This window comes from Acinonyx jubatus, chromosome D1, assembly GCF_027475565.1.
Source record: "Acinonyx jubatus isolate Ajub_Pintada_27869175 chromosome D1, VMU_Ajub_asm_v1.0, whole genome shotgun sequence".
Lineage (NCBI taxonomy): Eukaryota > Metazoa > Chordata > Mammalia > Carnivora > Felidae > Acinonyx > Acinonyx jubatus.
Window position 1 is genome coordinate 4,605,636 of NC_069390.1, and position 27,587 is coordinate 4,633,222.

At 49.9% G+C, this 27,587-nt stretch overlaps 1 protein-coding gene across 31 annotated transcripts in view; it reads right to left on the reverse strand.

The window, feature by feature from the left end:
* The window catches only part of PPP6R3 (protein phosphatase 6 regulatory subunit 3), a 135,793-nt gene that overhangs the window by 59,528 nt on the left and 48,678 nt on the right, over positions 1–27,587 (reverse strand). For 29 of the 31 annotated variants that reach the window (XM_027045546.2, XM_027045545.2, XM_027045544.2 and 26 more), the window contains 3 exons: positions 9,085–9,317; positions 4,357–4,543; positions 1,115–1,252 (listed from right to left, as the gene is read on the reverse strand). In XM_027045546.2, coding sequence (XP_026901347.1) covers positions 1,115–1,252; positions 4,357–4,543; positions 9,085–9,311 — 552 coding nt within the window. In that variant the 5' untranslated portion in view covers positions 9,312–9,317. Of the gene's footprint in view, positions 1–1,114; positions 1,253–4,356; positions 4,544–8,484; positions 8,668–9,084; positions 9,318–27,587 lie in introns of those variants that run through there. The other 2 variants (XM_027045548.2, XM_027045550.2) reach the window with 2 other exon arrangements.

The following is a 27,587-nucleotide window of genomic DNA, read 5'->3' on the forward strand; positions in this document are numbered from 1 at the left end:
CCGGGTGATGTCTGAGGGGACGGGGTGGAGGGTCCTGACCACCCAGGGAAAAGGAGGGAAACTGAGGACTGTGAGCTAACCTGCCCCACATCCATTAAGAAGCACTTAATACTCCGGGGCGCCTGGGTGGCTCGGTCAGTTAGGCGTCCGACTTCAGCTCAGGTCATGATCTCACAGTCTGTGAGTTCGAGCCCCGCAAAGGGCTCTGTGCTGTCAGTTCAGAGTCTGAAGCCTGCTTCGGATTCTGTGTCTCCCTCTCCCTCTGCCCTTCCCCCTGTTCGCGTGAGCTCTCTCTCAAAATACATACCTACACATACGTACGTATATGTATACATACGTATGTAAAATAAGAAAGGCATTGCCAATAAAACGGACTTCAAAGAAACAAGTAAGTGCTAAGGTTCAAAGTGGAGTATTAAGGATGGAATGGACTGGGGAAGGTTCCGGAAGAAGGCAGTGAAGAGAATGAGAGAGGAGGAGCCAGAAGACAAGAAGAACAGGCAAAGATAAGAGCCCGTGAGGAACTTCATCTTTAAGTTACTCGTTCCACCCAAATTCCACTTAAGAAAGCTCTTCGAGAGGCACACGGATCCGAAAATCATCACCTACCAGAATTCTGAAAATCAATCTCCATTCTCCCTCTTATCCCACGCTCCCAACTACCCACAAGAAGAAAGTTACTTGTGAAGACGGATTTCCTGGAAACAGCCACACGTGTCCTTGCGGCCAGACCCTGCAGGGTGGCCACGGTCTCAAGAGTGACGCCGTGGAGCGGAGCGGACGCAGACGAGATCTCTCACTCCCAGCCTTCCGCTCGCACCAGGGCAGCTCTGAGACCCATCCTCGACCCATCCCGCCGAGAAACAAACCGGCAAAGGCTGGAGAGCCCCTCCCAAAGCATCCCAGGCACCTACAGATGTGCACACCCGGAAAGCCAATCCCGCCAAACCTGAATCTCTTCCTACCAACGACCTTCCTTCCTCCCCCTGCCCTCTCCCCCCACCCCTCACCCCTGCCCCGGTTTCCCAGACAACTCTCCTCTCCCAACCTCCTGGAATCCCTCCGGGCTCCCAGCTCCCAGCAGCCCCGGTGCGGGGGTCATGATTCTACTCACATTCAGAACATCCTGCCTGGGCTGCGGAGGCTCGATGCACGTCAGGAGCCTGAGCAACAAATCCATGATGGCCGAAGTTCCTATGTGCTTTATAATAAGGTCTACAAAATCACGTTTCTTCTTTAAGAAATCCACGATCTAGAGGAGAACAAACCGAAACTGAAAGACATGGAAATGGGCAGAACCATCAACCTTAGGTCCTACCCCGCCCTGACCCCCGGACCCGCCCCCTCAGAGCCCCCCACCACCTTCCGCCGAGGACTGGCAGACATGGAGTCAGTCATCAGACATAAAACCGGAGAGCTGCTGGCTGTTACGGTACGCAAACCCCTTAGGAAAAAAATCTCCCCAAGTATCACGCATTCCTTAATATAAACACATCATAACAGAGTCTTTTCCTGTTCACTGTCATCGCTAACTTTCAAAGAATAAGGATAAAGAATTTAGTACCCTAATAATGAGCATGAGAATATACCATTTAACAGTTTATGGACATAAATATAAGTCCATTAGACTTTGCACGGAAATGCAGAATATTCAAAATCCTAATTAGACTCCGGCAAGTTAAGAAAAAAAATTCAAAGCAAAAAGCATTTCTACGTCAGTCTAAGTGGCTAAGTGACCTGCTAGAGAAACATCACATCTGGGTTTCATCTGGGTTCACCTGACCGGGTTCCCACAGGGAGGGGGTGAGGGAGGGACGGGCGGCTACACAGAAGGGACGTGGAAACACCCAGAGGCCACCTGGGTCTCTCTTCTGTGCCAGAAGAGGGAGCTGGTTCTGTCCTGCACACCCTGCTGCGCCTTCTGTCCGGAGCCACCCGGGGTCCCTTCACAAGTCCCAGAAGCAACACGACCGGTGTGGCAGCCGCTAATCTCACCGAAACCTCTCGAGAGCCCTCGAGGTGAGGCTGCCCCACTCGGCGTTACAGATGAGGAAACCGAGGCGCAGACCAGTTCAGTATGTCGCTAGGGCCAAACCGTGGCTGCCCTGAGGTTTAAACGTAGATCTGTAGGCCACAAAAGCCACAATCCTGCCATTGTCCCACGTGGAGAAGCCTAAGAGCCAGGGATGACAGAGACTGCTCCACACCACCGGGCACAAGTGCAGGACTAACCATCATACGTTGCTTCTCTAGACACGTTGTAACAGAAACTTTCAAGAAGTTAATCCACTCACAGCTGAGTCACACGGTTTTTAAAAGCACGAGGAGAGGAGCAAAGAAGAAAAAGTCAGATGTGCCCCAAATACTGCAGGATTCAGTGGCAAGGCGCCGGACGTGGGGCCCCAAGGCACGAACTGCAGCCAGTGCCGTGGCCAGCAGAGCCAGGACGGCAACACGTCCTGGATGGAGGAGGACACTCCTGACGTGCGAGCCCCCAACACGGAAGGCGTCCCACGGCTCGACTTCCTGCCCCGTGAGCGAACGAACGTCCGTGTCGGTTAAGCCAGACGGAGTCGACGTGGTTTTCGTCCCCTGCAGCTGCACAGCCCCTTCCTGATAACATATCATGTGATGGGACACCTTCGTTCACACTCTTAGCTCTCAACGGGAGAGAGAGAGGCGCTAGGTTTGAGCTCTTCCTACAGCGAGAGGAGCAGGGGTGACTCCACTCAGAGTCCTAAGCCAAGAAGCACAACAAACAACAGAGCGGCCAGGCCCGTCTCTCAGCATTTAAGCGGCACGTGCCGTCACCTCTGCACGGAGAGGTCTGACCTGGAAGGCCGTGCAAATGCTGAGTCCCAGAAAGCTTCCGGCGCATTCCGGCTCTACAGCGAAGGTCTGGTGAGAACCGGGACCCGGGGATTCGGACTCCCCCAGCACAGAGGGAAAAGAAAAGGCACGACGAGGGTGTAAAGACCTGTTTCGATAATGGCTACAACCGTCCGAAAGGACCAGGAGTAACTGGGGCTGATGGGATAAGAGCCAGCAGCGCGGTCACTCCTCCCCCAGCAGACAGAACAGGGAAAGACGACCTGGGCTACAGTGATCTTGACTGGGGATTCACTCCCCAAGAAAAGGGAACTCCAATCCCCACTCACTTAGCAGGGGAATGCTGCTTCATTAAGAACGGGAAAAGAACAACCTCGTCTTTCTAAACTCTGCCTTGGCACCGACAGACGGACTGAGCCTAAAATAGCTTCAACCCTCTGCTGACAGCAAGGACGGGTCACGGAGCCCGTTTTCCATCAGGAAGGAGGCCAGGCCCGGCCAGCTGGACCAGCTGCACCCGGTCATCACACCCTTGCTCGCTGCTCTCTGGCAGATCTGTCTGTACTTGAGCGTCGAGGCCCTCGTGGCTCCTTGGGTGCGTGTTTCCGTAAGCGGATCGTAATCTCCTGGTAAGCACGTCCTTTTTCACACCAATATCCACCACAGCTGTGATTCTCAAACTGTCATCAGAGTCATCCAAGAAGGCTTATTAAAAATCCCAGATCGCTGGGCCCCACCCCCAGAGTGTCTGATCCATTAGGTGTGAGGTGGTTAGAACTTGCATTTCTAACAAATTCTCAGGTGGCACTCATGTCCAGGAACCCTACTTTGAGAACCACTGCACATGCCACAGATCCTTAGAATACAAATTTCCCACGCGGATCTGAATTGTTTAGGAACAAAACGGACGTGAGGGTTTGGGGAGGGGGGACGGGAGGGGGAGGTTCCTGCCACAATAGTAACGTAGGAATTTCTGCCCCCAGCGCTACGGGACAGGAACAGCAGTCTGAACAGAGACGTCTCACGCTAAACACTTAAGTTTTTGAGTGGAATCAGACCATTGGCATAAACGAATCATCAATTACAGTTCTAGAAAAGCTTTTTGATTTAAAGCCTCATCTGTTGTGCTCATCATTAGGGGAACGCAAAAAGTAAATAAATAATAATGATACTTAAAAATTTACTTTGCCAGAGTCACTACGACCCTTCAACCACTCGGTAGGAGCCACGCGGCTCGCTACCTTCGCAGATGGACACCCCACATTCTCATGCTCCAAATATGTCAAAAGAGGAAACCAAAGTAAAGCAAAAAACGGAGCTGTGGGGCACTGGGAAAAGAACACGTCAAGTGGGAACACGCTCATTAATGTGGGAATCGGTGGTAAGTCAGTATATTTCAAGTGTACTCTTCCTCTACAGAACCTGGACTTACGGCACACTCAGAACACTGAAGCAACAAAATGACTGGGGGATCATCTCAGGGGGATGATCAGCCCTAATACTTACCTTTCGGAAAATAATATTTACCTGTTCTGGTTTTCTGCTGATAAGAATACTTAGCACCTTGCTGAAGAAACTGGCAAGTAGTGGGTTCAAGGGGGAATCGTTTAGGAGGAAGCTATATAATTTCATTAGCAAGGACTCATCTTCTCCCAGTCTATCATTCATCTGGGAGACATCAGAAGTGAGCAACTCACAAGATATATTTGGGTACCTAGAAGAACAGGACACTTGTATCATCATCTGTATTCACAGTTTCATGACATCAAGTAAAAACACAAATCAGAAAGGCTTCCTAAAATTTTGTGAAAAACAAAATCACCTTTGGGAATTAGAAAAGCATGTCAATCCATTCTGTCCAACCTGTAGATGAAAGTGAATTTTCTACCGTGTCTCAAAAATTACTTCTAAAGCAAGCTGTAACAGGATACGTTTTCCCCAACAAAACCAGAGCACAGCCAGGGCTCGGGAGCCTGGGGAGGCCACGCCGCAGGGCGTGGGCCTTCTCCCACAGGACAGGCCTGGCGAGGTGCGGCAGCTAAGAGCCTCGGGCTGCAGCCCTGAGCAGCCTGCTCTGACGTGGGAAGTGGCCGGGCTTGTAGGACGACCACGGGGGACGCTGGTGTCCAGGAAACCGCCCCGCACACAGCACCTCGTAAGTACTCGCTCGAGACACATGCAGGTTCCGAGACCGGCCACGCCTATTTTCACATGGGTTGCAAATGGTACCAGAAAGCTGTTTTGGGGGCGCTTACCAAGTGTCCAGTCCATGTCACATCTTAAGAGAACAAATCTTCTAACATAGGGAAGTGGAGAGGAGGATGTCAGCCTGAGCTAGCTACCCAAGTGGAGAAACGGCATACGGGAAAAGAGCTCTCCAAGCCAGCCTTGCAAGGTGGTCCAGGATCAGCGCCCGTCAGACCTCACTGCTGTGGGACGCAGACCTCTCCGCAGACCCTACGGCCCTGGAAACACCTGCACCCCGAAAGCATGCTTGCCTCTGCCCACCAGAGCACTCTCTCTCTCTCTCTGAAAACCAGACAGCTGATCCGTTTTCTCCACTCACTCCTTTTACCACAGTTTCCCGTCTGTTTTCAATGGCAACAAATGGAGACGCCACGGCCGTTCTAGCCACAAGCTCACTTCTCTGCTCTTACTTCCGCCCCGTCAAGCAGCCAGGATCCAGAACCAACTAGTCCTCTGGAGTGGCAAGTCAAAGGCTGACCAGGATAGGGAGGTGACAGAACAGCCACAAGTGGCTGCAGGACACGAAAGAGGGGAGGACTGCAGGCTAGAACCCACGCCACACCCCTCGAGGCGCCCAAGGGCTGCCTGCTGCGAGGCTCTGGGGTGAGGTCGGAAGACGGAACAGAACAAGAAGAGTGTCCCCAGAAGAACCTTTGTAGGGAAAAGACAGACAACAGAACTGGAAGGCGTGTGGGCATCAAGATCATATTATCAGACAGCTCTCTTCTGTGGCTCAAATTAAAGTCTCTCTCTCCTACTCTGTGGAACATACGGGCTCAAAGACACCACAACACAAAGTCACCGTTGTGCCAGGGGCAGGATCATGCACGGGGTGCAGGTGCAGCTTCTGGAGTCGCACCGCCTAGGTTCAGACTCCCATCTCTACCACTTACAAGCTGCATGACCTTGGGCAAGTTCCTTAGCCTCCCTGGGCCTCAGTTTCCAAGTCTGCAAAATTAAGATACCAGCATCTACCTCACGTGGAAGGATATGACATACGAAATACTGGGAAGGAGGCCTGGAATAAACAAAAGCTAACTGTTTTTATTCCTCTGTATTTTCCACTTTACAAAACTTCCGAAACGCTACTACGGGGAACACTGGGGGACGATGTTGGGGGAACGTTGTCTCGATTACCCCAATTTGAAATTGCTGGCAAATAAAGGGCCGGTAAAAGGTAGTGGCCTCAACCGTGGCCGCACACCAAACGTGCAGTGTGTATTCTCCAAATTCTGACACACGAGGTCCAGAAGAGGCCACAGGCATTTAAGAACTTTTTTCAATGAATTTTTCACCTGTTTTTGCCAGTGACTGAGACACACGACCTAGGTAAAGAGGCACACGTATGGGCCTGGGCACTATACGAAAGGCTCAAGGTCCTGGTTCTGGACAGGCTGGGGTTCTCTCTCTCCCCTTCCCTACCTCTCAAACATTAAACGAGCTTCCAAAACACCCCAAGACCCCCGCCATCCCACCCTGTGGCAAGCGCCACCCTCCCCCCCGTCCCGGCCCCAGCACAGGCTCTGACCCCCCGATTCCTCTGTAGCTACACCCCCACCTGCATCTGGGCTCCTTCCTCCTCCCCATCCCCAGGGCCGACTCTGCTCCTAAAGCCTCCCTCCCCTTGTCCTTCTGACCACACGGCCTCCCGCCTGCTTAGGCACAGCACGTCCCTGGATGGCTCCCTCCCTCTGCCCCGTCATTTCCCACTGGACTGCACACGGCCTCACCAGCACAGAAACCCCCCACTACTTCTCCCACCGGGGAGGACACCACCAGCACACCTCTCCTCACTCCTATCTGCCCGCAGCACCCACTTGCTCTCTCTGCTCCTTTCCAGGGAAACTAGCCAGAAGAGCTGTCTCTGCTTTGCCACCAGTTCCTCCTCAGAGAGCTCCCGACCGGGCTCTCCCCTCCGCCCCTCCAGAGAACCCACGCTGCCAGGGCCCACGTGCTCTGTGCCGCGGTCACCAACGGTCACGGGGCCTGTGTGCAGCGGCCCCGACCCACTTGTCCCATCTCTCTTTCCCGAAGCCTGGCTTCCCTTGGCCTTCGGGGCGGCAGCCCCTCCTGGTCTCCTCTTGCCCCCAGCCCCTCTGCGGGAACCTTGACCCAAACAACAGCACCTTAGCTTTAGGATTTATTATACTACTTAGGAACCGAGGCTTAAAGTTCTGCTGGATCAAATTTCTGCTAAATAGTTTAGGACGGAGGTATCTGTCATTAAAATTAAAAAGGTTAGCACAGAATGACAAACCTTTAACACCTTGTGTATGATCATCAGCTTAGAACAGTGATGAGTTCAATCGACATGTGTGACTAATACAGTTATGAGGTTCACAAAACACAGAAATCACTCCGTCACCCAGACTCTATAAAACACTAGTCTAAATTTCCTGAGATGACTCTAAGTCGACCTTAACCCCCAAGAGCGTTCAGGTCCCGTCTGAAACACCCCCTGCGCATCTAGCTATGTGTATTGTGTACCTTACACACGGCCCGTGGCTCCTCCCAGGCCAGAACTACAGCGGAGAACTCACCTGCCCAGCTCAAGTCAAGCTCCCTCAAGACGGTGCCATCCGGAAGGCCACATGGCCAGGGAGGCACAGCTGCTCTCGCCACCTCAAAGGGAACACAAAAGAACACCAGCATGGCGGTACTACGGAAGCCGTGACTACTTTTCGGTGAACTAAGCACCTTCCAGAAGACGTGCTGTGCCTGCTCTTCCCAGTCACAGAGGTATTAGCTTCGTTCAGCAGGTGAGGAAACCGACCCAGAAGGGCAAGCCCTTTGGCTCAAGCGTTCCGAGAGGGGAGGTCGACGCCCCTCCCGGGTGGGCAGGTGCGAAGCCCGCAGCGCACTCGCTCCTGCTAGGACAAGCCCCACGACGAGCGGCACCCACTCGTGCGGGCTGTTCACCGTGAAGGGGATTCCAAAACGGCTCCTGGGGGATGCGAGCACGCCGGTGCTCCTGCTGCGAAATTTCTTTCCTCTTCCTTTTTGGGGCACTGACCTGAGTAGAGGCTGTCACCAATGCTAACTGTCAATCTTAATGGCCGGCAGAGAACATAACCTCACCTCCTTGAAGGTCCAAGTCGCTAGCAACTTGAAGGCATTAATAAGTATTATTTCTCTGACAGCAAAATTCTCCCCAGAAAGAAATAAAAAGATATCTGAAAAGAAGAACAGACTGGGGGAGAAAGGGCAAAGAAGGATCTACTAAAAGCCTTAATTCCTCCTATTCCGTTAAGTTTATTTAATGCAGAATCAATGACTTTTTGTTCCCGAGTCCGTCCTATTTTGGGGCGCGGGTGTGGGGGGGTACGGAGTCAAATCTTTCAACACAGTTGGACATGGAGGGACAGCTCCCTGAGACCTAGGTACTTTAAATACGCACGGAGCGCTCACCAGGAGTTGGTAGGAGCGTGCAGTCCAAGTGCGGTCAAGACACAGGGATAAAGGACCCCGGCGCACCACTGCTCTGCCGTGAGCAGATGAAACTAGTGATGAGGACGTAAACTCGCCACGGTGATCCAAGGCGCTAGCTAGTTAAATTTAGCTCCACTCACGTTCACCAAGACCCCGCTCCCTGAAGTTAACGAAGGTCAGAATTTATTTGATCAGTAACGGTCTCCATAACCCAAGCCCTGGCTTAGATCTGCCATATGATCTCGGGCAGTCACGTAATCTCTAGCTTCCTATTTGCAAAGAAGAGAAAATACTTACTTGAATCGTCTTACTATTTTAAGAAACTTCATCACTGTTTACAAAGCACGTTGCCCTGCCACAAAGCCTTCTGACTGCAATTTAGAACACTCCTTTTTAAAACCCTATGATTTCATTGGACTTGGTTCTACAATGGATTACATGCTCCACCGAGTCTGTCACTCTTGACCATCTTAACACTCTAAATGGTCTACGACGGCCCTGGGGAATTGCTGGACAAGGATAAGATTCTACCCCACTTCACTTCAGTCCCACCCTAAAGAGAAGATTGAATTTTCTTACTTGTATCTGATCTTTTCATCCATGTCTTGAGGTGGTTCTTCTATAATGAATGAGACTAAATCTTCGAGACATTCTGCTTTTAACAGAAACTCTATAAGTTTGCGGTTCTGAGCTTTACATTCCTGTAAAACATCTTCCTCATCCATTAACTCCTTCAGTGTTACATCTTCTCTTTCTAGAAGTGTGTCTATGTGGGATGATGAATGAAGATCAAATTTCCAAAACATGCTGGTCTAAACAAAACGCAGAGAGTATTTCAAATAAAATTTCAACTTTACATATTAACTTTTCAAATTTCAGCTTAGTTTCACAGTCTAAAATGCTAACTTGCATCACATAAGTACAGTAAGTTTCATATCGAGCCTATAAGGTACTTGTCTAAATAAGTAAAATTCGCAAGGCTTTTCCTTCTCAGAAAAGAAAATATTTTTATTGAAAACAAAAAATTTTGATTTAAAAATGCTGAAAGAACGCTAAAGCTTGGGATGATGGCAACCTACAATATGAAGCCATCCATGCTTTGCTAAGAATGTAATGCTGGGAAAGGAAGAAAGTAAACCCTCTCTTACAGGGGAAGCGCACATTCAGACACCGGGGTAGTACCTTCCAGCAACAAGTGACTAGTGCTTGACCAAAGTGTCCGGCATTCTTCGGAGTATGAAAGAATCAAGTAAATAACCACCACAAAGCAGCACTTTCACAGCTGAGAGTCCTAAAACGATCAGACCCGTGTCATTCTTCACAAAGAAACCATGCAAGAGGAAGCTAGTTCCTAAGGAATTAGGGAAACGAGCCACCCTCAGCTATTAGGAAACCCATCTGACACCGACCGTGCCACATAAATACTCCCCCCTCCTCGCCCTCCCACCCCTCCTCGACAGCGAGGGCACGGCCATCTGCAGAGTCACACGAGGTCCTCACTGGTTACAACTGGAAACAGGAAACACAGAGTCACTATGTAATCTGCAGCTGCCACAACAAGGCGCTCCCTAATGCCACTTTTGAGCAACACGTGACAAGATGACAGCATCAAACAAAAGTCCTGATTAGGGTCAGGACTATTCAGAAGTCATTCTTGTGGGTCCAAGATGCTCACTGCAGAATTCCGGAGCTGGGGTTTGGTGAGACACACACTTACTTCCTGTAACACCCCCTCCCCGCCCCCCACGGACCAACTGCGGCTCTACCAGCCACCCAGGGCAGTGGCCCCTGTTACCGTGATCACTGAAAAGCACGTTCATCTCCACGCCCGCGCGTGCAAAATCCTGTGCTGGAAGAGCCTAGGTAGAAGGCAGGCAGCTGCAAAGGTCATAACCTACGTATAGCACACATAACCTTCTGAGAACTACTTATTTTTGCTAAATCATCCATATTAGATCAGGTAGGAGTATTTAGTATTCTCAGGCACATCCGTCCAAGAAATTTTTTAAATCAGAGATCAAGGAGGGCAAGTTTTAGTTACACAGCCGGTCACACCGATCGATCCAGGCACAGAAGACTGTGCACCATGGCAGGTTACTCAGGGACATGGAAAAGTACACCCACTTCATGTGACTTGACTATTAAGTGGACGATCATGGGAGTTTAAAATATAAGCAGTCTTAAGGAATCTTTAAAAAAAAAAAAAAAAGACTCCTTAAGGGAACAGGTTTTAGGGAAGATTATGAAATATGATGTTATAAAAGTTGTCCCTGCTTAAAAAAAAAATTCTTTATGTTTCAAAAGGCACACATAAGCTCACACCAGTCAGCAGCACGAGGAAGACACAGTGGGCAGAGGGGCTACCCTGACAGTTCACGGAAAGCAGAGCGGCGGTGGGGCACCTGCACGGGGACACGTTCACCACGAAGCTCGGGGGACGGCACAAGAATAAGGCATCGCCACCTCCCATTATGTACAGAAGACGTCACAGAACACGCTAAAAGGGCAGCGTCACAACTCCCAGCACGGTCGGCAACTGCCCCCATGCCACACCAGCAAGTGACCTCTCTGCTCCAGGACCAGGAGCGGGGCGGAGCGCTCGCTGCGACTATAACCCTTGCCAGCGAAGGACAGAAACGGATACTTCAAACACAAGAGCAACCTACTTCTGCTACTAAGCCAATTACAAAGGAAACAGGGCAAAGGTGATGTATCCTAGTAAGGAACTTCGGGGGAAAAGATGGTGGAAATCAGTAAAACCATAAATGCTTTTCTGGCTTTCAGACTGTGGAAAATGGCAAACAGAAAAGGCGTTATTACGCCATTTTGCCCTAATAAAATTGACAACGTGAAAAAAGACAAAACGACAGCAAAAGCTCACTGCAAAGGAGGAAAGAAGGAAGCTCCCCCGGGTAACGCTGTCAGCACCGCCTACCAAGCTTCTGCCGGAGCAACACGGCTCATTCATCCGGGAGTTTGAACCACAAATCCTAAAACCTGTACACTCTACCGCTCTGCCTCATACTTGGAACCGAAGTGTACGGGCACGACAACAGCTGTGTTCTCGCACAGCCCCAGCACACAAGTCCCAGGCCGTGTTTGGGCCCCGAGCACGTATTAATCTGCACTGTTCCTGAAGGGCAGATACGGGCACTTGGGACAGATAACAGAGCTCTCGGTCGGCTCACGGAGCAAAGGCACCTTACAGAAGGCCAAAAAAAGTAACCATCCACGTCAGTACACCTTGGCCTCACAGTTGATCATGGAAAGTTCGATCCCGGGATGTCTACAAATTGAAAGAACAGTTCACTTTACTTATTATAAGTACTTTAGTGAAGTCACTGACTGAAGAGCTACAGGTGTATTCAAATACTTTCCAACGCTCCACTGACATCAGATGCGTTTGTGCTTATTTTGGTCTGTAAACCAAATTTCTGATCATCTAACAGAACAGTCTCTCCACCTGAAGTCAGAAAACTGGACATCATTACTAATTTAGCCTTAAGTCTTTTTTTTAAAGATTAGTTCTCATTTAAAGTAGTGTGTCTTTTTTATTTTTTGTAATCCCATACAGAAAGGCGAGGTAAAATGAAGAATACTAAGTAATCAATCACAAAAAAGCAAGGCTGATTACCAAGATCTTACGATTGGCTAATTATAAACAAGATACACACTCACGTCCATCAAGTGGAAACTATAAACGTCCACAGACACGGATAAAGGCACACTCCTTAATTATGGATCAGAATATAGTTATATCCAGCTAATCCAAGTAAAAATGGACTCCCCAAATTTCAACCTTATGAAGGCAACTCATTAAATACGGGATTTATAAAGAAGACTGATAATTAGTCATGACGAAGTAAGCGCAGGAATTGGCAAGTTACGGCCCACAGACCAAATCCAGCCCACAGCCTGCATGCTAAGAACGGTTTCGATATTTTTAAAGGGTTGTTTTAGGAAAAGAGAAGAATGTGTGGCAGAGAGCAAATGTGGCCCGCAAAGCCTAAAATATTTACTACCTGGTCCTTTACAGAAGAAGTTTAGCATCCCTCGCTCAGGGGGAAGTCAGGTTCCCACCAACGCGAACTTTCCTCTCCACCATCACTGAGCCCGCACGGACGCCACCCCGGACCCTCGCAGCCCACTCGGCCGGGGGCGGCCACACGGTGTGGGGCGAGACTGGCTAGAGACCCGTTCTCCTTCCCTGATGTCTCGGGCAGGCAGGGATAAGCGCACGACAACGTCGTCCCCCACGTGCCACGAACCTTAAAAATCTCCACGCACTCTCCTCTGCACCTGGCTGGATGCCGAAGACAAGAAGGGCTCTAAGGGATGGCAGAGCCAAAAAATGGAAGGTGCCTCCGTCCCCAAATCACCACGTGGGAGAAAGACACCTGCCAACCTCAGAGCCTGCCCTGGGCGGTGTTACGACGTGCCATCACACGCTGGTCTGTGTGCTCTGACGGGGTGCCCTCCCTCCCTGACCTCCCAGCTCCTCTAATCCCCAAGCCTGTGACTGCTTGTCTTCCTATACTTACTTAAGCAAGGGAACAGGAATGCTTAAGCAACTGTTTTAAAATGCCTGAGTCCTTTCGTTTTCCACCATCCTGAATTAGAAGAGCATTTTTTAAAATCGGAACACTCTGAAATATGCATTTCCACAGTGCATTTTCCTTAGACTGGGTATGCTACAAACTTAAAATAAAACCACAGTAGACTTCTTAAGCAAACATTATGTATTTTACCTTTTGGTCAAGCAGCAAACTGACTGGAAACAAATGGCATCAGTAAATTAGTTCCCCTAGCTTCTACTTATGCCCTGTGAGGTAGAAACAAGCTAGGTATGAACTGATAGTTACATACAAAGTTCAACCGCCAGGGCCCTGCAGTACAATGGAGTCCTTTCAAAAATACAACTAGGATACTCAGAAAAACTGAAAGGAGCTGGCACTTCAACAGCTCATTTTTAGTTAACACACATATAGTTTAAAATCCTTACTAGGATTTAGGGATAAAAGGGAATACAATTTCTGGGGCACCTGGGTGGCTCGGTCAGTTAAGCGTCCAACTTCAGCTCAGGTCACGATCTCACGACTGGTGTGCGTTCGAGCCCCGCATCAGGCTCTCTGCTTTCAGCCCAGAACTCACTTTGGATCCTCTGTCCCTCTCTCACTCACGCGTGCGCAACACGTTCTCTCTCAAAAATAAACATTAGAAAAGGTCAGGGGATACAATTTCTCACAGTAAACCATGTCATGGGCTTTTATCAGGAGACAAAGAAGGGAATGGTGAATAAAACCTAACTACCTGTCTGTCGTCTTTCTTCCAAACCCTAGAGTCGTTTTAGAAGTTGGAGTAAGAGGGTTGGGTTTTCTCCCAAAGAACTGAAGGTTAGGTTGGCGGGTCGCTGGGGAGTCACCTGTCAACTTGTCATAGACAGACTCTACTGTTCTCGGTCTTCCCCAGAACCGACAACACCAGTGAAAACTACCATCTTATATTCACAAAATAGGACCAAAGGCCATAAACCTATTCATCTCAGATCAACCACTTTAACTACAGGTCCTCTGCAATTATCAAAATAACCTTCCTTCTTAGAGGCAAAATCTGGGCCTTGGTACCTTTTTTTCAAAGCAGTTAAGCAGTGACGCTGTTTCTGGGAGAAAAGGTGTCACCCTGTCTGTGACATAGGAACCATACGGTGATGTGGTCAAATCATTTTTAAGAGGTATGACAAACACATCAGACCTTCTGCAGAAATTTTCTAGGGCGCTGCTGGCAGAATATATTCAACAGGAGCTCAACTGTGGTTCGGTGTGAACCGCCTACAACCACTTGCTTTCATCAAATAAACAGCTTTTCCTCCCAAGCCTTGTTCGGACTCTTAGGCACCCAAACGGACCTGGATTCCAAGGCCCGCTCGGCTACGGGCTGGCCCCGAAGCCTTGGGAAAGCAGACCCCCCTCTCCAAACCTCCGTGTCCTCACCGAGCAAACTGGCTGTGAGGAGTCAATGACAAAGGCCCACTTCCGGAGCTGGACCGCACGGGCACCTCGGCAAGCAGAAGCTGCTGTCGACAAAGGTGCCGGCCTCTGACGTCTGCGAGGTTTAAGCCAGCGCTTCCCTGATTCCCACGGGCACCGGAGACACCTAGGGGTCCTGTTAAAGGGCAGTCTCAGGTTCGGACTCAGGAAATCTGGGGTCAGGCCAGAGATTCTGCATCTCAACAAGTCCCCAGATGCTGCAGATGCTGCTGCTACTGCCGCCCTGGGTTTAAACTATGGCTGATCATTTGCAACAAATTGTAATGAGCGTATTCAAAATAATTACATAACTAAGAGAAACAGGAAAAAGGCCGACTTTGCAAACACGCGGCTGTGTTATTTCAGAAACTCCCTGTGGACAAGCTGATATTAGTGGGTTTTCTCTGGACATGACAGATGCAGAGTGTAACATATTATATCACTTTCCAACAGGAGCCCAGAAAGAATGACACGATGAATGTGGTGAAAGATAAACCAGTGGTACCCAGAAGGGAGAAACTGCTAATCATCCTGCCTCCCGATGGCAGCAGTAAGCCGAGGGAACGACAAAGAGCTCTGATGAGTCTAAAATTCAGAAAGCTCCTATTTCTATGAACCGTACTTAAGTTTAGCAAGGATCTAGCCAAGCGGGACAGGCTATCCTCCACGAACCCTACTGCCACACCTGTGGGGTACCTGCACCCGGGGCTGGCTGGGCCCAGGGCAAAACGTCCAGAGACTCAAAAAAGGATTCCAAGATTATTACTAAGAATTGCTGAGCTTACGAAGAGCAGCTGAGCGTCACAGCAAACACTTCTGCACGGGGGGACCCGAGACCACATGGGCTGCACAGGCACGAAGGCTGCCTACACCGTTTCATCACTGGCCCCACTGGAATCGCCAAGATTCCATGCTCTGAAGTAATTGCTAACATCCTCCAGGCCCACAACAGACATGCACCAGATCCTTGCAGTTCAACTAACTGCAGTTACCTAAATTCACGGAGTATAAACCAAAGGGAGAAGCAGCAGCCGCTTACGTCCAAGACAACACCCAGGAAACAATCTATAAACAAAACGTGTTACGTTTAATATTTTTCTTTTTCTTTCTATGTGCTACGAAGGGCATGTCTGTACTACAGATTTATTTTCAGAGTCTCAAACGAAGGCATACAGGCACATGCTGCCGGGAGTCCAAACTCCGGTGCACCTCAGGCTTCCCACCGCACTCCTCCCGGGAGGCCCTCGGCCCGGGGCTGCGGGGCCAGTGCCTGCGGGGCCAGTGCCAGCGGGGCCCCGGCGGACGGAAGGCGCACACAGAGCACGCGCGCCACAATGTGAGACACGTGTACGTTTACATTTTCTAGCAGCCACACCAAAACAGTAAAGCAAACTGGCTACGTTAACTTTAAAAATATATTTTATTTAACCTCATACATCCAAACAGTATTATTTCAACATATAATTCTATTGTAACGAAGCCTTCAAAATCTGAGTGTGTCTTATACTTACGGCACATCTCAACTTGAACCGGCCACATTTTATGCTCAAGAGTCCTATGTGGCCAGTGGTTGCTGTATTGGGACAGGACAGTTCTAATTATACATTACTACAGTTATGGTTCAAAGTTTCTCTCTTGGTACTAAAATAACCACCCTACTCTTGTTCCCCACCCCCCCTCCCCCCAACCGCCCAATATCCTCCTACAGCCAAAGTCAACAGTTAACCACCTTTTCCACACAGGGCCAATGTGGGATTGGTGAGGAGAGGTTTATACGGGCCAGGTTTTCCCCTTCTGAGACGTACACATACACGAGAAATTATGTTTATTCTTGAACATATAAAGCAACTTGGACATTCTTCAACACAAAAAAAGTTCGTCACAAGAAAATCAGAACTGTTATTTAGCCTCTAATATCTAGAAATATTTGTAGCACTAATAGGGAAAGTTTTCATTCCTCACCCTGAAATAATGAAGGGTTAGATCTTGAGTCAAGAGGGCCAGAGTGGCTCACTACTGGTTTAGACATGCCTCGCCAAACTGTAAAAGAGGCACATGTCTCTGGGAATTTCATTTCTAAGCTGACTCAAAAATATTGTAAAGAAGAAAATACCCCGATCACTCAAATATTTTGGGGAACGATGATGTTTGATCAATGTACCAAAAACCCACTAGACTCCCCTTCATCTTGGGAGTAAACTGAGCCTTCATGGCCCCCAATTAAATTAATAACAACGTGCTGTTCAACATCACTCATCATCAGGGAAATACAAATCAAAACCACAACGAGATACCACCTCACACCTGTCAGAATGGCTAACATTAACAACTCAGGCAACAACAGGTGTTGGCGAGGATGTGGAGAGAGAGGGTCTCTTTTGCACTGCTGGTGGGAATGCAAATTGGTGCAGCCACTCTGGAGAACGGTATGGAGGTTCCTCAAAAAATTAAAAATAGAACTACCCTACGACCCAGCAATTGCACTACAAGGGATACAGGTGTGCTGTTTGGAAGGGACACATGCACCCCAATGTTTATAGCAACACTATCAACAACAGTCAATGTATGGAAAGAGCCCCAATGTCAACTGATGGATGAATGGATAAGGAAGATGTGTGTACGTGTACACGTACACACACACACACACACACACACACACACACACACACTGGAATATTACCCAGCAATCAAAAAGAATGAAATCTTGCCATTCGCAACTACGTGGATGAAACTGGAGGGTATTATGCTAAGTGAAATTAATCAGAGAAAGACAAGCATCGTGACTTCACTCATACGAGGACTTTAAGATACAAAACAGGTGAACATAAGGGAAGGGAAACAAAAGTAATATAAAAACAGGGAGGGGGACAAAGCATAAGAGACTCATAAATATGGAGAACAAACAGAGGGTTACTAGAGGAGGTGGGGGGGAGGGGCTAAATGGGGCTAAGGAATCTACTCCCGAAATCACTGTTGCACTATATGCTAACTAACTAGGATGTAAATTTAAAAAAAAGGAATTAAATAAAAATTAAAAAAGACAAAACCAAAAACACAACTTGCTTATTCCGTGAGCAACAGACCCGGTTACCCCACGCCCCCGGTCAAGTTTCCAAGCAGCTGGAACGGGACGTGCTGGACGATCGAGCTGCTGCAAGGCTGCAGGTGCTGGCTCACCTGCTCCCGCCAGCATCCAGACACCTGGAGTATCAGGGCTCCCCCGGGGCCTGGATGCAGGTATTCGGGGAACTCAGGGGGGCAGCGTCCGCCAAGACCCAAACGGGGAAGCGCCGGGCTCAGTAAGGTGGGAAGCTGCTCACGTGGTGCACCGAAAGCTGCGCCGCAAGGAGGGACAGGGAGCCAAGTGCCCACAGATAGGAGCACGCGGTGTCACTCTGAAGGGGGGACGCCTCTGTGCCGTAAGGTAAGGAGAAACTCTCCCTCCTCACAGCAAAGCCGAACGCCGAGGCAAACGTTCTAACTTCCCACGGGGAAGCAGAAACATGGCACCCAAAGAAAGAGCACCAGCGGGCCTCTGAAGGCAGCTCTCCCTCGGCAGCAAGGGGGAAGGTCACGAAGGCCTGGAAGGTCCACCCAGGAGCTGCTTCTCCGTTCTTAGCAAAGGCGTCCCCTGCCGACAGCTGCCCTCCCCTGCCCCCACTCAAAGGCTGGGCTAACTCAATCGAAGGTCACACTGCCTATCAGAGAGAGGTATTTCTTTAGAGGGAAGCTTCATTGTATTTGGTTTCGCAACTGCTTCTTCCAAAGAACACGTCACAAGCAATCATGTTTTTAGCACCCAGATATTCCAGAACCGTTTTCATTTTTACTTCGTAACTTCTCTGACATCTCAGCTTGTCTTTGAGAGCGATAAATAAAGGAATCAATTCCATTTAGTGTGTTTTATATTAATTAACAAGTACTTTGACTACAGGAGTAACATGTCAAATGGTCCCAACCCCTTGAAAAATACAAGAAAACTGAGGAAAGAGAAAACACAGAGAATAAAAGGCATCAATGCCAAACTTGTTCTGTAGAATGGGAGCTCAACAGAGGGGAGCTTGACCAGAAAAGACTCCCTTAATACGTGAGGCCTAAGCTGCGCCTCAAAAGACCTACAAGGTTCAGTAGGTGAGGATGCAGCGAAAAGCATTCCAGGCCAGTAGAAGTTAAGTCTGCAAGCACAGAGAACAGGACAGAGGTTTCCAGGAGCTTCAGGAAATTCATAGCAGGGAGAAGGCCCTGACAACCAGAAAAGACTTTCAGAAGGCGTGAGGACAAGCTTAGGCAACACGAGACCAGGTCTCAAAGGGCCCCTGCAGGACTGCCCGCACAGTCGCATGGGCTTGCTGCGGGAGCAGAGAGAACCAGTGAGGTTTTTTGTTTTTTTTTTTTAATTTTTTTTTTTAACGTTTATTCATTATTGAGAGATAGAGACAGAGCGTGAGCAGGGGAGGGGCAGAGAGGGGGGAGACACAGAATCCAAAGCAGGCTCCAGGCTCTGAGCTGTCAGCACAGAGCCCGACACGGGGCTCGAACTCACAAACCATGAAATTATGACCTGAGCTGAAGTTGGACGCCCAACCGAATGAGCCACCCAGGCGCCCCGAGAACCAGTGAGTTTTAACTGAGATAAATACACAGTAGAGACACCCACAGTAGAGAGTAAATAATGTATCTTAATAACATCTAGAAAGAACCAATTCTGGGCGGAAGCAGAGGCAAGTAACACAGGAGATGACTGGAGCTCTGGCGGGTGCACTCAACAGAGGGCGCACTCCCAGAGGCCAAGAGAGGGAGAGGTCCAGCCTGTCCTGGGTGCGGCCAAGTGTCTGAGTGGAACTGAATGAAACACAGGACGGGGAAGGGAGTGCTAAAGACAAGGCCACGAAGGTGGACACGGCAGGAACTGCACACGACGCCGACACAGAAGCGGGGGAGGCAGGTGAGACACGGCCAATGAGCAGCACGGGGACATCTGTGCTTTACGTACCGAACGGCCCACAAAGCCACGGAGGCGCTGACAGACAGGAGCCTGAAGAGTGAGCGACCCATGCAGGAGCCTGTGTCAGCACCCTGGAAGGTGGGGAGCCCTGCGACAGCCCCTCCTCCGCAAACCACGGTATCCCCGATGAGGTTTCCCACCGGATGATCGCTCTGCCTCCGACATCAACCTCCAACATCTGCCTCTTCAAAGCCCGGTCTGCAGGTTTCCTCTGATCCTGGCCACACCGCGTGGTATCAGGCGACACAAACTGATGGCTTGCGTCCTAATTCTGAGCTGCCTGGGAAACGCACGACCCTCAGAAAGCAAACGCGACCGCCACACTGAAGCCAACTCCAAACCCAGCACTCGGAAGCGAAGGGCAGGGCGAGAGGTACAATCTTGTCACCCGGTTCGCTTTTATATTAAAAAAGCCAAGTGCCAACCAAGGAAGATCCAGTCTAACTTTTGTCACCTGATCCACATTAAAGCAGGTAACGTGTTCCTGCACAAACATATGAAAACTCAAATGTACGTGAATCTTTATGCGTAATTTCCACAATCGCAAACACTTCAATCCACGTATATGCAAAAATTTTACTGAGAACAAGTTTTGTGTTTTTTTTTAAACTGCGACTGAAGAGTTAGGAAAAAAGAAGGCAAATAATGAGGGTGACACAATGGTAATCAAGTTTCTGCCCGAAGCCCTGGCAAGAAAGACCCAGCTGCATCTAGGTGGTGTGTGTGTGTGTGTGTGTGTGTGTGTGTGTGTGTGTGTGTGAGGGGGGGGGAGAGAGAGAGGGAGAGAGAACAAGAGAACAAGAAACAGAGACAAGAAGGGGTGAGGGGAGAGAGTGTGTGTGTGCAAAGAAGCAAAGGTAAGAGGGGTGATATAACTCAAAGTCACATCCAAAAATTCTCATGGGTGAGGTGCCCGGGTGGTTCAGTCGGTTAAGCCTCCGACTTCAGCTCAGGTCATGATCTCACGGTTTGTGGGTTCGAGCCCCACGTCAGGCTCTGTGCTGACAGCTCGGAGCCCAGAGCCTGCTTCGGATTCTGTGTCTCCCTCTCTCTCTGCCCCTCCCCCACCCCCAGCTTGCACTCTGGCTCTGTCGCTTTCAAAAATAAACATTAAAAAAAATTTGTTTTTAATTTTAAAAAAAGAAAGAAAAAAGAAAATTCTTATGGGCTCCAGAGGTTGATTTTCAATGTCAAGCCCCAGGATTCTCTGAATCTCTGAAACCACACAGGAGCATCAGTGACCTGAGCCGAACATGAGATAGAAGCAACGCGTAACCGGAGAGCACGCGGGGCGCTGCCGTCTCCCCGGCGCCGTGTGCGGACGCGGGAGCCGCCTTCTATTCGGCACGACGGCCACCCTCAGACTTCTGGTGAAGCCCAACACCGTTAAAAAGAGAACGAATATGTCAAAATGAAGCACAACTGGGGGAAACTCGGAGACGCTGACACCAGGGTGCACGGGAGACTCAGGGCCGGCTCCTCGTGCTCGATGCTGATTACGCAAGGACACGAGAACAAGCACGTGCTGCCCGGTGGCTTCCGGAAGCTCCTAGTCCCCAGAGGCAAAGAGCCTGAAGCGCTGCTGATTTACAACAAATCCCACCGTGCACAAACTGCTCACATGTCTCCTCCAAGAAGCACCACGCCACTGTAGAAAGAGCAGCCCGGCTGGCCATCAGTCCCCAATCCCCAAGCTAGGCTACACAGCCAAGGAAATGAATAGACAGCCTATGTGCATGTCGTATTTTATTAGTAAAACCATAAAACTACAAAGAGAGAGAGAGAGAGCGCGCTTTTACCTGACACAGCACAGAACAGTTTCTGAGTCTGTGGCTACAGGGAGCAGCCCAGCAAGAGAGCAGTGGTCTGAGAACTGCACAGCCAGACAGAGCTCCCACAGGAGCAGCCGGGGTACAGAATACCTAATGTGCCCAAGTTTTACTAAGTAAGTGAAGCCAAGGGACAGGTAAGTTTTGAGTCCTCTAACTTGAAGCAAGTGACAGTGGCCGCTGTATTATTCACATATCTATTAGACACAAGATACCCAAAGAGAACAGCCTCTCCAAATTAGCTACAAATTCTAGAGCAAACCGAGAATGCTATTAAGATGCTTTTGAAAAAAGGACAGAGGGGCGCCTGGCGGCTCAGTGGGTGGAGCGTCCAACTCTTGATTTCGGCTCAGGTCATGAGCTCACGGCTCCTGAGATCGAGCCCCCAAGTTGGGCTCTGTGCTGATAGTGCAGAGCCTGCTTGAGATTCTCTCTCTCTCCCTCTCTCTGCCCCTCCCCTGCTCTAAATAAATACATAAACATTTTAAAACAAGTAAAGATGGGGCACCTGGGTGGCTCAGGGGGTTGAGCGTCCAACTCCTGATTTCGGCTCAGGTCAGGATCTTACAGTCTGTGAGTTCAAGCCCCGCATCGGGCTCTGTGCTGACAGTGCAGAGCCTGCTTGGGATTCTCTGTCTCCCTCTCTCTTTGCCCCTCCCCTGCTCTCTTTCAAAATAATCACAAATTTAAAACAATTTTTAAAAGGAAAGAAAAAAAGGCCAAAAAGAAATAGACTGCGGATCAAGAACAAGCTAACTACCCTAGTTAATCTGTAGTTATGACCAATTCTGTAGCAGAAACCAGAACTGGCAAATTGGTCACGGAAAAAGGTGAAGCTCCGTTTTTCAGCTCTGGCTATTAAGCGTCCATCGTCCTTGCCCCGCAAACTTTCAGCAGGCCACGTTCCCTCCTGAAGCGTCCAGGTCAGGCTCCACAGTCCCCGGGACCCCGGCACCAGGCCGCCATCCTCCGGAGGGCCCGGCCTCCATGTGGTCTCGTGGCCAGCAAGCTAAAGGGCGAGGAAACAACAGCGAGCTCGGGAGCTGCTGCGCGTCTGCTCAGGAACGAAAATTCAGAGTCATTCAGAGAACTGAACGGTTCTTAGGATCGTTACAGCTCCTTTGGAAAAACAATCTTGAACCTCTTCCAGCTATTCCACGATAACATTAACCGTCCTGACAGTGCAACCTTCTATCAGAGGTGGAAACACGATTACTAATGGCTACCCATTAAGTGCCTACCACAGGCCAGACTCGGGTCTGATGCTTTTAGATACACCCTCCCTCGAAACCTCGGAGCAACCTTTCATGGTTTTGTTCTTGTTCTGCATACGGAGAAACCAAGATCGAGAGGTCAGAGGACCTACCAAAGACCAGAGCAGGTAAATGCGCTGGCCAGAAATGGGATCCACACCTGCGTCTGTCGAGCTCTGTCTGTGCTCCTCCCATTACAGCACCAGCGTGGGAACAGCAGCTGCGTGGCCAGGCCCAGCAGCAGGTCAGTCTCCCGGCACGAGCAGGCCCCAGGCCAGCCCGTGTGCGCTCACGCCTGCAGACGGCAGTGCAGCGAGCCGACCCGTGGGCTCTCGGCTCTTAGGACTCGCCAGTCAATGGCAACAGCCTACCTGTGCGTGTGAGGTCAAGACAAGCTGGTTGGACAGCTCAGTCAGAACAGCACGGCTGGGGACACCGGGAGCCCAGCTCTTGTGGCCAGTGACTGTTCTCAGTCAGTTCCCCAAGATGCCACAGGCTCATCAAAATGCACAGAAACACGAGAATCGGTATGCAGAATATTTCTAAACATGATGAAACGAAGAGAAATTTAATCAACATGAGGTACGTTTTAGATAAAAATTGAAAAACATGATTGGGGCGGGGAAACACCAGGCATAAGAAAACAGGAAAAGTAGCGAGAGAAACAGGTCCAAAGACTGTAGCTGATTATAAGCTCAACATAAAGTCGAATTATGACGCGACTAATAAGCAAACCAACCTCAGAATAAAGTCATACATGAATCTCGTCTAGGACCGTGGAAGACACGAATCCTCCTGCGGCCTGCCCCGGGCCGCTCACCTCCTTGCCAGGCGATACCATACCTTGTTCGGGGGAAGAAAGAAACTGCTAACCCACATGGCCCCCAAAGAGATGACCAGTCAGAAGGACTCGCCACTTGGGGGATGAAATAACTGGCTCTGGGGCACCCGGGGGGCGTCCGACTTTGGCTCAGGTCACCATCTCGCCATCCGTGAGTTCGAGCCCCGCGTCGGGATCTGTGCTGACAGCTCAGCGTCTAGAGCCCGCTTCGGATTCTGTGTCTCCCTCTCTCTCTGCCCCTCCTTTGCTCGCATGCACATGCTCTCTCTCTCAAAAATAAACATTAAAAAACGATTTAAAAAAATAACCGGCTTTGCATATCTTCAAGCTCTTTTATGCTATCATTTATAGTTCCCCAACATAAAATGAGAGCCAGTGAGTGAAAACTGCAGACCACGGGCAAGCAGTTGAAGCAGGAACTTGTTCAAGATCAGGCTACAGGTTAGGTTCACTAACACAAGCAATGCCCCAAGGCTGGAGGAAGTGTGGCCAAAGCCCGGATGATCCTCTAGGAGAGCGTGAGGAGAAGAAGGCTACACAAACGGATCGTCGTGTTGTTTGATGAACCTCTTCTCAAGCCCGATTGATGTAAAAGGCACGGCTTTATCTGGGCCGAAATGGAGCCTCGACAGGAAAACAGAAAGGATTACGCAACCTTCCAGATGTTTACTGGGTTGAACCTCACACAATTCTCCACTCCTCTGGCAAGTCTAGCAAGATAGCAATAAAGGACAAGGAAAAAGAAACAATGCCGGCAAATTTAGGAAACGACAGAAACTGGAGAAATAATTCAGAAAGTCCAACATCCAAGTGACAGAAGTTTTAGAAGAACATATTATAATCCACAACCACCTGCCTCAACCAAAAAAACCTTTTCTCAGAGTGTAAAGCGCAGGAGTGCCCCCCCCCCCAGGCCGTGCACGTCCTGTAACCCCGGGTGCTGAAACAGACTTCTACGGCACAGTGTGCAATTCCAGAGCATCAGAGATAAAGACGGTATCTCAACTTTTCTCGTGAGGACAAAACAATCAAAAAAAGGACTGGAAATCAGAATGACATCAGCTTCCTCAACAGCAATTGCAGAAAAGAGCATTTTGAGACACGGAAGGTCGGAAAGATTTATTCATGCCTTCTCAAAAAGCTACTGGAAAATGGGCTCCACCAACGCGTGGCAATGCGCCAGGAGGGGTGCCTGGCTGGCTCGGTAGGTGGAGTGTGCGACTCTCGATCTTGGGGTTGTGGGATTGAGCCCCGTGTGGGATATACAGATTACTTAAAAATTAAAAAAAAAATTTTTTTATGCTTTCTGTGCCAAGCACTAAACATTTTTTTAAAAATGTTTATTTATTTTTGAAGGAGAGAGAGACAGAGTGTGAGCAGGGGAGGGGCAGAGAGAGAGGGAGACGCAGGATCTGAAGCAGGCTCCAGGCTCCGAGCCGTCAGCACAGAGCCTGACGTGGGGCTCGAACTCACAAGCTGTGAGATCATGACTTGAGCCGAAGTTGGACACCCAACTGACTGAGCCACCCAGGCGCCCCAAAAATAAAATCTTTAAGGGGCACCTGGGTGGCTCAGTCAGTTAAATGTCCGAGTTTGGCTTACATCATGATCTCGCACATCGGGCTCTGTGCTGACGGCTCGGAGCCCGGAGCCTGCTTCGGATTCTGCACCTCCCTCTCTCTCTCTCTGCCCCCACCACTTGCACGCAAGTGCGTGCGTGCTCTCTCTCAAAAATAAACAAACATTAAAAAATTTTTTTTTTAAAGTTAAAACAGTAAAAAGAAGCATTGAGGTACTTGGGTGGCTCAGTCAGCTGAGCATCTGACGATTCTTGACTTTGACTCCGGTCATGATCCTAGGGTCACAGGACTGAGGTACAAGTCGGGCTCTGCGCTGAGCATGGAGCCTGCTTGGGATTCTCTCCCTCCCTCCCTCCCTCCCTCCCTCCCCCCCCCCCGCCCCTCTCCACTGCTCATGCTCTCTCTAAAAAATAAAAATAAATAAAAATAAAAATAAAATATTTTCAAAAAGCATGGCAATAAGCCATGAGAGGAAGACAGGGAACACACGGGAACTACGGATCCCACACACCGAGAAACAAAGACGATCCCCAGAAGAAAAGCAACGGGGACACCTGCCCGGAGGAGCCAGCCTGGAGTGAGGCACGAGGCAGAGGGCTCTGAGAAGGATGCGTCCAAACAGGAGATGTGTGTGCAGGATCTATGTGACCACGCAGAGACGAACTGTACTAATGAAGTCAGAGCCCTAGGGAATAATGGGCTCAATACACGTATCTTTGTACCGATTTTAAGCAAAGTCGTGCTGTAACTATGCTGGAAGACGAGGGAGGGAAAGAAGCTATGCACGTGCAAGGTGAATCTTCACCCTCACTGTTAGAAGTCAGCCAGTTTTGGGGCGCCTGGGTGGCTCAGTCGGTTAAGTTTCTGACTTCGGCTCAGGTCGTGATCTCACCGTTCATGGGTTCGAGTCCCACATTGGGCTTCTGTGCTGACAGGTCGGAGCCTGGAGCCTGCTTCCCATTCTGTGTCTCCCCCCTCTCTCTCCGCCCCTTCCCCACTCATGCTGTGTCTCTCGTCTCTCAAAAAATGAATAAACGACAAGGTGCCTGGGTGGCTCAGTCGGTTGAGCATCTGAATTCGGCTCGGGTCATGATCTCTCGGTTTGCGAGTTTGAGCCCCGCATCGGGCTCTGTGCTGCCAGCTGGGAGCTTGGTGCCCACTTCGGATTCTGTGTCTCCCTCTCTCTGCCCCTCCTCTGCTCGTGCTCTGTCTCTCTCAGAAAATAAACATTAAAAAAATGAGTAAATGCCAAAAAAACACAAAAGTCAGCCAGATTAGAGAAACAGCTCCCTACAGGCACACAACTTAGAAACCTGGAAGGAGGTAACTGTGCGAGAACAGCTAAGTGACGAAGGTACAAGCTACAGCCCCTGGTTAAGTAACTGAGGGACGAGGAAGGGAGAAGCCAAGAGAGACGGAGGAGACGACTGTCACTTCTCGCTGTGAACCATGCACCTACGTGAACCACGTACGCATACAGGGTGGAACACGACGAGAGGAAGGCAGGCTGACGGCGCTGGTATCACGCCTGACACTCAGCGAGAGCTCCGTAACGTCACCTCGGTCTGAGATCGGACGCTGTGGAAGAGGGGCTCGCCTGCCGGGGGGGGGGGGGGGGGGGGGGGCAAGTAGGCGGCGGCCGCACACACTCACGAGTCTGTATATGAAAGCCGAGCAAACGAAGAAACAGGACCAGCCGACCGACCAAACCAGCCAACGGCAAGAACCACAGAGGCACCTTCTCACAGGTGCCCCGTCAGGTCTCGCTTCCACCCCATCCTTTCTGCCACCAGCGTGTGAACCCACGCCAGGGCCCTGGGACACCCAGGCTGCCACATCTGGCCTGCCACCTATTTTTACACAGCCTCTGAGCAAAGAATGATTTTCCTGTTTTCTACTGGGGGAGGGGGGAACCAGAAGCATGACATTCTAGGACTTGTGAAAATTCTCTGCAATTCATGTAAGTTTTCCTGAAACGCAGCCACACCGCTCATGTACATACGGTCTCTGGCTGCTGTCACGCTGTGAAGGCAGTGCTGAGTGGGACAGATCTCTGCGCTGCTCCACTGCTTTCCAGATCACAATGACACAGTCACAAGTCAACGGTGCTTTGAGTGCCACGTGTGGAACTGTGACACTGTATTTTCTTATCACCCCTGCGTCCCCACAACGTCCAAACAAGAGAAGAGGAAGTGGACTTCGCCTGCCGAGCTCCTAAGGCACAGCAGGACGAGGACCCCTTTGTCAGGAGATCTGCTGGCAAAGCCCTGCGTTCGTTGTGCCACCGCACCACACTGTGCTAGGAGAACACAATCAACGTCCACGTTTCCAGAAGAGGCAGTCACCACAGTATTGCTCATGCACAGGAAGGCAGCATCAGAAAAACTTAAAATTTTTAAATGCTAACCATTCTGGATGGATAGCTTTTATTATTAATATTATTATTATTTTTTGCTTACTTAATTTTGAGAGACAGAGAAAGAGAGCGAGGGGAGGTAGGGAGGGAGGGAAGATGAGCGGGGTAGGGGAAGACAGGGGGACAGAGGAT